This window comes from Mycteria americana, chromosome 5 (genome assembly GCF_035582795.1).
Source record: "Mycteria americana isolate JAX WOST 10 ecotype Jacksonville Zoo and Gardens chromosome 5, USCA_MyAme_1.0, whole genome shotgun sequence".
Taxonomy (NCBI): domain Eukaryota; kingdom Metazoa; phylum Chordata; class Aves; order Ciconiiformes; family Ciconiidae; genus Mycteria; species Mycteria americana.
Window position 1 is genome coordinate 1,170,225 of NC_134369.1, and position 9,684 is coordinate 1,179,908.

Sequence of the window (9,684 nt, forward strand, 5' to 3'; positions counted from 1 at the left end):
CCCGCGGGGGGGGGGAGGGGGCCGCAAGGTGGGGGGGCCCGGTCCTCCGAGATCACTCGAGCGCTCTTCGGCGTGCTGCCGAGCGGTGCCGAGCTCGCCCGAGCGGTTCCGAACGTGTTCCCCGGGCGGAATCGAGCGCTTCCGAGCCGCTTCCGATGGTGCCCGAAGTGTTCCGAGTCTTTGCAGGCCTCGTCCGAAGGCGATCGATGGTTCCCGACGAGCGGGGCCCGCGTTTCCTGCCGGCTGGCCAATCCCAGGGCAGGACGCAGCCGAGCCCGGCCGAGTCCGTAGAAGCGCGGCCCGAAGCGATACCTGACAGATCGGGTGGGGAAGCCGAGCCCGCCCGAACAGGGCCGAGTCCCCGAGCGGTCCGGCCCAGAGGGTCGAAGAATCCCGAGCTCGCTCGAGTCCTTTCCGATCGCGCCCGAAGGCGGGTGAGGCGGGCGCGAGAAAAGCCGAGCTGTGCCGAGTCCTCTCCGATCGCGCCCGAATTCCCCTTCGCCGGCCCGAACGGAGACGCCCGAACGGGCAGTGCCCGAATCCGCCCGAAAGCGACCGAACCGGGCCGAGCGCTCCGATCGCACCCGAAGGCAGGGGGGGCGGGGGGAGGGCAACGAGCTCCTCCCAGGCGCGCGCGGACGAACGGTCGCGGCGCACAGGCTGCCGGGACGCTGGAGGATTGGCAGGCGGCGGGGGCGGGGCGCCAAGATGGCCGTTGTGAGGCGAGGTGAGCGGCGCGTTGCCACCGATACGACAGCCCTTTCCCCCCGCGTCCCGGCGGGTGACCGGGGATGGTTGTTTCCCACCGTGTTAGAGATTACCTCTCGCCGCCCCAGGCGGGGGGACACGGCGAGAGCGAGGCGGGGACCGAGGTCGAGCTAGGCCTCGGCGCCGAGCCCAGCCCGATAGCCATATCGCGACAGCCCCGACACGCTGAGGTAAATCCCGGCAGCTGCGGGCCCTGTGTCAGCGTGAGCAGGGGCTTGGCGCTTGTGCGGGCTGAGGAGCACCTTCGTCCGCAGGCAGATCGCTTTCCTGAGGCCGAGTGACGCCCCCTCGAAAATTCAAGTCTTTGCTTCAAATTATGAACCACTGGGATTCAGAGGAAAAAAAAAGTCCGTCTTTAGTGTGGTCAAAATGATTCATTTCCATTTCTTTCAAAGAGGTCTCCCCCCAAAATGTGAATTTCAGCCCTAGGTAGACAAAGCTGGTGTTGAAAGCTTTGGCTCGAACTATTAGCGTTTGCCAAAGTCCTAAAAACAAGTTTGTGTAATGAGGTGCACTGAGTAATGTTAACTATAGCTGCTGCATGCTTTTAATATAGTTTTGGCATTAAAATTAAACCAGTTTTTTTAGAAAATGGGCCGTGTTCTACCTCAAGTCAGCGTGCACAGCGTCACTCACAATCATGTCTAAAATCAGTAGCGGCCTGGGTAAGCTGTCATGCTTTTGTGGTATGACACGCTTAACTGTAGCTGCTACCTACAAAACGGCCCAGGAAGGTCGGGAGGGTTTGGTTAAAGGGCTGTCGGAGAGCAGGGCTTGTGCTGGAGGCGTGGGTGGGTGCAGAGGGACCCCAGCCCCGCTGTGGGTACCGGCTCTGCTCCTAAGAACCGAGCTGGGTATGTGAGCAGCTCAGGAAGACTCACGCTCACGATCCAGACTCGTCCCCAGTGGAAATACCGTGTTGCCTGGGAGTTACCCCCCTCCATTAAATAATGTATACAACTGGAAGCAAGGGGTGTTACACTTTGTTTTCTTCTGGAGCATACAAGCTTTTGAATAGGCAGAAATCAGGTGCCAGCCTGCACGCAGTGGAAACTCACTACGCCAGGTCTCACTAATGCAAATGCCCCCTTAGCAGAATGCTGCTCTTGCTGCTGCAAGTTTATGTGCTTCGTATAAATGCTTTAAAATTGTTACTGTGCTTTTTTTTTTTCTCTGTGCCAGACTGCTCACTTTCAATTTAAAAATCCCCCAGCAGCAATGCGGACTTCATTAATCCTAGCAGTAAGGCGATCTCAGGGTGTTGGGATTAGCAGCCTGCTGTTATACCTGAAATTATATATTCAACTGGCACAATAATTACTACTTAACTGCAGTATCCCTTTCACAGGCGTGTTGTGGGATTTAAATGTTTAACCTGGGTGAAATGTCCCCTGTTGCTCAGGGGGAGGCAGCATGTTCTAAATAATAGTGGCTCTCAAACCCCTCCTTGGAACAGATGCAGGAATATGGTCAGTGCCCTCTTGTGGAAAATGATTTAAAAAAAAAAAAAAAGTTTAAAAATAAAGCTGGGGAACTGCCATTAGGGAATTCACTAGGGGTTGCCTGTACAGTAAAATCGTACTACTCTGATTATATCGCTGGCATCATGGCAACGTATGGCATCACTGCCCAGCATGGATGAGGCTACGCCAGTATAGCTTAGTGTTTGGTTATACAGAAAACGTTCCATATCTGGATACTTCTTGCGGAATAATAACACGTCTGCACATGCAGTTGTGGTATTTCAAATTAATGTCCTACTTCACAGTCTAAATTAACTTTAAAATGGAGCCATCTCCTTATTGCTGTGCAAGAAAGGAAGCCCATCATCTTGACACAAGGCGTTACTTTCGCATGAGGGTTTATACCGGAGTGTAAATACAAACACATCTTGAACCATTAGTTGCTGCAGAACAGGATGTATAATGAAACCTTTAACTCCCATTCTGCAAAAAGAAATAAAGCATTCATCAAAACCCATTTTGGCTCAGCGAAGGGACGAGTCTGTTAGGAGCCTATAGTCCCTTTACAGAAAGTGGAGAGGAGATGAAGCGTGTCCAGGAGGCATTTCAGATCATAGACAGTATGAATCACCTTCTAAGACTGCCTGCCTATTTCCACTGCGTTCCCAAATTGCATCCCTTAATTAGGTGCCTAAAGTTGGTGGGGATTAATTTGGCCCCAACTGCATAAAACTATTAGGTGATGAGGACATGAACCTCAAGAAGCCCAGGGATGAACAAGGTGAGTATGTCCCACTGATTTGATGATAATGAGACATCTCTGAGAAGATGGATGAAATGGCCTTTCACAGACAGTTTTGCTCTCTGTCAAAGAGAGATCGTAACTTTTCAATTCTTCATGTGTCTGAAAGAGGCTAAGAATATTAATGAGTTACTTAAGAGGTACTGTAGTAGGTCAGTGCCGTCATGTTGCAAGGGAATTTTATCTGTGTTTTTGCAGAAGAAAAGAAAAAGTAAAATGTATTGGTTAGCTTACAGAAAATAATTGGTATGACTTCTGTGGGTGATCAGAACATGCTAAGATTTTACACGGAATGACTTTGCTTTTGAAGGGAACCAGTTTGGAAGGATGTTATTTAGAGGAACCGGGAGCCCTCTGTTCTACATGAACGCTTTCTCACCATTTAAAAACAAATGGTACATTCTGGCTCCCTTGCGTGTTTCCCTTGTTCCTGCATAGTTAGAGGGGATGAAGTGTCATCTGCTGGAAAGGACAGGATAAACAAGTTCTAGGTAATGCCTGTGTACTTCTTTATGGTTTGAAAGAGATGGGTTCCTCCGTGAAAGCGACTTTTCACAACAGGGGTTTCCCTCAAATTGCTTTAGAATTCGTGTATTTGAAAAAGCTATTTTTGGAACCTGAACTGCATGATCTGAGAAAATAGTAACTCTTCCAGTAAACTGAGAAAAAAATTTCTACAAAGCATGTTTGACCTCTCTAGTAACATCAGCTGTGTGAATGTTTCTGTATCACTTTCGGTACATATTTAGACTTACTTTCTTCTCTTTATTTTTTCCTTCTCAACGGAAAGGAAGAACTTCATCAGTTGTATCCTTTTTGTACCTTTCATCCCTCACATGCGGGAATCTTCAGCAAGGCTGGCTGAAATGCATTCACATCTTTCTGCCTAATAAATCTGCACAATGCTATTTTTGTATTACTGAGTTTTCCATCATCAACACCATCCATAGGAAGCAAAACCAGTAAAACATTTCTTCCAAGGGAAGATGTTCTTCACAGTGTTAGCTGGGGTTTTGCTGAGATTTTGCCCTGATCGGCTCCCGCTCGTGCAGAAACCCCTTTAAGCCACCCTGCAGTCTTGACCGAGGGCTGGCAGCCACGTTTTATGGTCACATAACTCTCATTTCCTTAGGAAGCAAGGCTAAAAATTGGATTTGTGGACTGATGGACACAAACCCCATGCAGCACACCTCACAGACAGCTGACACAGCCAACAAGAGGTAGTAAAAGCAGCTTTCAGTAGTACTTCCTCTTCTCTCATGTTAATTGACCTCTACTCCTGCCAAGATCTAAGTAACCTCCTAAGAGGAGACACCCTTGGCTTCAGAGATTTCCATGCTTACAACCTATCTAGTAATTTTTTGCTCCACCTTCCTTCAACTGGAAAAACGCAAAAACCTGGTTCTGTTTTAATAAAATGAGCTGCTCTGGGAACTGGAATGCATCCACTGCGTGTGGGTGGATGCTGCGTTTAGAAACTGGATGGGCAGTTCCTGTAAAAGATGCCTGGAATGAAGTCCCTGCTTGGAGACAGAGGATTTGAGAAGGGATGCGGGAGAGAGGGGAGGATAAATAATATTTTAAGTATAGAAAGAGACATGGAAATAATGAAATCTGCACTGATAACTTCCTTATATAAATTACATTGTATTATTTAAGGCTAAGAAAGGCATTTGGTATAATTTGGTTATCAAAAATACATCTGAATGGCCAAACTTTCTGGATTCTTGGAGCCACATTCCAACTTCTCCATGTGGTGGTGAGCCCCAGGATGTCCTACGCATGTCTCCTATATTGCATTAATAACAAGCTGCTGTGCCTCAAGAGAAAATGATTCCTTCAGTACGTATGTACCTGCTACATAGGAATCGTACCTCTCCGTGGGGGTGTGAGGTACCTCCTATAAGTTTATAGGCATTTCAACTCCTGTTGCCATCAGAGAGGGAGCTGGCATGGTTTAACACCGGACAGTAGTTCATCCCACCCTGCTTGGGAACTGCTTGGCTAGGAAGGTTCCTATCTCCGCTGACTCCGGGGGGGGGGGGCACAGACGACTAATTCAGACGCGATGTGTAACTTCAGGATGGCTATCATCTTGGGATGGCCACAGGTGAGATGAATCTGTCCTGAGCCTGCAAGTAATTTCTCTCTATTTATATGACAGCGTGTGCCATATTCCCTGTCCTTCAGGGGCATTTTGAGGATGTATTCAGGATTGTGGAGCTCTCCAGTACCTTGGCAGTAGATCCACACAGACAAATAACGAGAGCTAAATATTCTCTCGTATACTACAGTTAGTTTTGTGAGCAGTGAATTAAGGAAGTGTTTCTTATGAACTTACATCTCAAAGTTGAGCTCATGGCCTTTCTCAGGCACATAACAAAGAGCACAGCTTTCAGACTTTCCATCATGTGGGCAGTAATAGGGCCTGTCTGCTTCACAGAGCCACCTATTTTCAAAAACTTACAGGAATTTGATGTACTGGAGTCTGCCAACCCTCTGTCAACTTGCTTAAGGCTGACTAACAGGTATAGAAGTTGTCTGGGGAAACGTACACATGCACAACCCCCCCATTTCCTAGGCTAACAAATGCCTCACTACATACCAAATACAATTTTTTAAAAAAGGAACCAAAGCCAAACCTGAAACAGCAAGCTTTTATCCCAACTCTTGGTATTCACAATCTCAAGTTACTTTCTGAACCCTACTTAGTAGGCCAGCCACAGTTGAACCATTTAGTATAAAAAGGCACAGCAGTATGTTTTGATGTTACTGGGAAATGGCGATTTTATGAAATGGATCCCACCTCATTGCTATGAGAAATCCTTAACAAGAGTTATCAGCTGTCGTCTGTTCCTTTACAGATTCTATTTTACGTAAATGGGATTTATTACATCTTTTACTTCTTGGCAACTCTTGCAATGATTGTTTATAAAAGTAAGTTGCACGTATTCTAACACAGGTAGGCTGTGTGCTTATGACATGGCTGTGGTTTGTCAGTATGCTTACTGTGTTGTCCTGGCTTATTTACACTGTGTTATTCTACAGGTCAAGTTTTCAGTTATCCAGATGATTTTTTGGGTCCTGATCTTGCCCTGCTTTTCATTATGGCCGTTCTTGAAGTGCTCCGATTATACTTGGGTATGTCATGTTATCACTGTGCCTTTTCAGTAGAATATAATCTTTAATCATTCTGAAATTGAGTGTGTGTCAAAACATGCCAGTTTAGCAGACTAGCAGATATTTGGGGACTGTTGTTCATTTATGTCATTAAACTTTATGTGACTGATCAATAGATTTGGCCAGAGGGTCAAATAGAATTTACTCTCATATGAAATATAATCTGTAATGCCATTAAAAAACAATAGCTGGGTTGTCAGAAAGCAATATAACTGGGACAGCCAGAATGCTGTTTACAAGTGAGTGTGACTTGTGAGAATGAACATGTTGAAACACAGAGATTTCCATTCACTGAGGCGATACAGCTCCTTTCAACTGCTCCAGCAACGTACGCAAGTAACCAAATGGCTGGAGCCTTGTGGAACAGGTAATGCTAAGGATGTCCCTGAGCAGCGTACGGGACTACAGCTTTTCCTTTCACTCCTTCTGAAGACACGTGCCAGTTCCAACGTCTTCATTTCACAAAGACAGGACAGCGTAAGGGGCCTCCTGACCCCTGTCCAGAGCTTGCTAAAACTTCATAAAGTCCCTTTTCTAAAAAACCAAGTTACTATTAAAATCTGTACTCAATATTCCTAAGAAATTTATGCAAGGTGGGTCTCTGTTGAATTCAGCTGACTTGCTGCAGGGGTGAATTTAGCCTGCTGCCTTAATGCTCTTTGCATATGTTTGCTTGGAGCCTGGTGGATTAATAAAGAAGCAAGTTTCAAGTCTAATGTAGTTAAACAGCAAAGTCTACTGAGACTAGCTCGGAAATAAGATGCAAGGAAGAGATAAGTGCAGCTTCTCCACAATGATAGTAATTCGAAATAGGAATAGATTAGCAGGGAATATAGAAGATTCTATATTGCATAAGATTTTAAAATCAGGATTGGATGCTCTTAGATGTGCACCGCAGACACCAAGTTGTCACGCTAAGTGCGGGGCTGGGGGGGACTGAGGGAAAGTTTGACGGTTGACTAAGAAGCTGAGTGATCACCATGGTTGCAGCATCAGAACTGATTATCTGTGGTAAGAAAAGGTAGGCGTCATGACTTTGAGTATCAACTGATTGCTCTTTATTTAGATTAACTTCCATCAGCAAGAAATGGATTGTCCATTGGTGTTTGGGTTTGTGCTGACATTTACTGACAGAGCCTTGATTCAGGCCAATATTTCAATGTACTCTGAGCTGTAAGAACTAGAGCCTTTTTTGAACACGAATACTCTAGACTTATGGCTTGTGATGTTGTCAGAAGAAATCAAAGACTCATGTCAGCTTTTTGTTTCCTTCGAGGTTCAAAGGGTAACCTGACAGAAGAAGAGGCTCCATTAGGGCTCAGTCTTGTGATCACGGTCGGAAGTGTGATTCTGTCTGTGTATTTCCTGGTGTGGCAAACTTATGTGCTGAAAGCAGACGTCATTATAAACGTTGTTCTTCTCTTTACATACGGGCTTGAGTCAGTACTAAAGGTCATAGCCATTGCTGCTTTTGTCAGCTAAACCCTAGCAGTTTTCAACGCATTTTCAACACATTTCTTCTATAAAAGAGTGGTTTTATATTTAAAATCTTTAATTCTTTTGCATATAAAAATCCTGTAGAACTTTCCTCTGTTTAAAGTACAATTTTTTGAGGGGCAGAGATCTCCCTGAATGGTAGGTAAAATATCCTGTCTAGCAGCTGTGTTACACTGTCTCATCAGTTAGCTTATTTACGGGCAAAGGCAAGAGATGATTCAGCAAAAATGCTTAATGCTCTGGTATTCATCAGGGATCAATACTAAATATTCATTCCCAACACAGAACAGTAGCCAGTGCATCATTGAGCTACACACTGTTGAGATGATGTGAGTTTTCATGGCATAGCAGCAGCATACAACCAAAGTGACACAGAAATGAATCAGGCCAATATAGTGTGGACTCATTTCTGCCTTACCACATACACGCTCGTGTTTCAGGGCACAGTTTCTCTTCTGCTCTCATTTGTGTTTTCAGACCCCAGTGGTAATTTCCCTGACTTTAGTAGGGCAGTACCTGATTTATCCCAGTGGGAGAGAGTTGAATCGAGTTCTGCGCATACCTGGAGAGCCAAGCTACAGGGTTTGGGCAGCTGGTTCTTACTGACGCAGAGGCCAAAGGCAGTAGCGTGAGGGTACGTTTGTTTAAATAGGATGGCCTTAAGATGAGCATAAACATTCACCACTCACCCTTCTGTCCTATTTAAAAGTCCAGCAGAATGTTGTCAGGTGTATTTCTGTTTGGTGTTAAATGTGTCTCTTTCCATGATTCTGCAAAAATGACTACATTCAAGCCTTGTCTTTTAAATGAAGAACTGTGTGCAATTTCAGATTTTTTACTGTATCAAAAATATGGATGTATTAATGTAAAGCTTGGGGAGTTTGCAGGGGTTTTGTACAAGCAGGTTTTATATTCAGAATTTCCTATTTTTGTATTTATTTATTCAAATAAATAATGTTTTAGATCTAAGAAGTGTTTGAAGTGCAGAGCACCTTGTTCAGATCTGAGGCAAAAGCTAAGCTACACAAAGGAAGACTTGGGCGAGACTGGATGTGTGCAAAAGGCTCTCCTGATCCTGTTGCTGCTCTGTATAGGCCATTCTCCTGCACTGGGAAAGAGTGCCCGAGGTTTGCACTAGTTTGCACTAGCCAGGGGCTGAAAATACAGTGGTGCAGGCCCTGTATTGCCTCACCACACTGCTGTTTTCTTTCCAGTGGTGGTAGGAGGGAATAAAAGATGCAGAAGTCCCTGTGGAAGGGCACGGTTTCATCTCTCAGTTATACTCGGGGGAGTCCCTTCCAAGGCCAGGTAGCACCAGCTTCTGTCCACGTTACACCGCCCAGCAGTCAAAATCAAAACACAGGCATTGGCACTTAACAGGGCCAGATCCTGTTACGTCAGTGGCACAACCAACCCTTTGTTGATCAGCAGGAGCAAGGCTGCACCGGTGAAGACAATGTGAAAGCAGCAGAACTGGGTGCTAAGGAGCAGCCAGGAAATTGAATGACCAAATGTTTCTGTGCTTAATCTGTGTGAATCAAACACCCACCCATTTGTCCTTCCAGATTTGCTTGGCATAACGGAATGTACTCGTCACGTAACTTGTTACGAGGAGTGACAAACATACTGAGCTGTATCTTCCCCATTAATGACGAATGCATACCGAGCAAAACCCCTTTCTGTATGCGTACAAATAAAAGCACATTTTTTTCCTGGTATTTACACCTGCCTGATACAAAGATCTGGCAATAGAACATCTGACAGGTTTTAAAGGAAATACTGCAAAGTGGAATTTTTTTCTTACCTGAACGTAGGTGGTACGGCAGACAGGGTCACACACATTAACTTCAAGTTGCAGCCTCTGTGCTTTACCCTCCCTCCTTCTTGTGGTGCTCACTACAAACAAAATAAATACAAAATATTAGCACAGCTGGAGGTAGCAGAGACCCAGGGTGTAGATTCAGGAGACACTAG

General features: G+C 45.5%; 1 protein-coding gene across 1 annotated transcript; it reads left to right on the plus strand.

The window, feature by feature from the left end:
* The first annotated feature begins 155 nt into the window (after window positions 1–155).
* TMEM80 (transmembrane protein 80) lies at window positions 156–8,672 on the plus strand. The gene is given in 9 exon segments (XM_075501783.1): window positions 156–326; window positions 329–499; window positions 501–618; window positions 657–691; window positions 694–727; window positions 3,824–3,840; window positions 5,877–5,970; window positions 6,082–6,174; window positions 7,490–8,672. Coding segments are annotated over 9 exon segments (939 nt in total). The 3' UTR covers window positions 7,696–8,672.
* The last annotated feature ends 1,012 nt before the right edge of the window (window positions 8,673–9,684 follow it).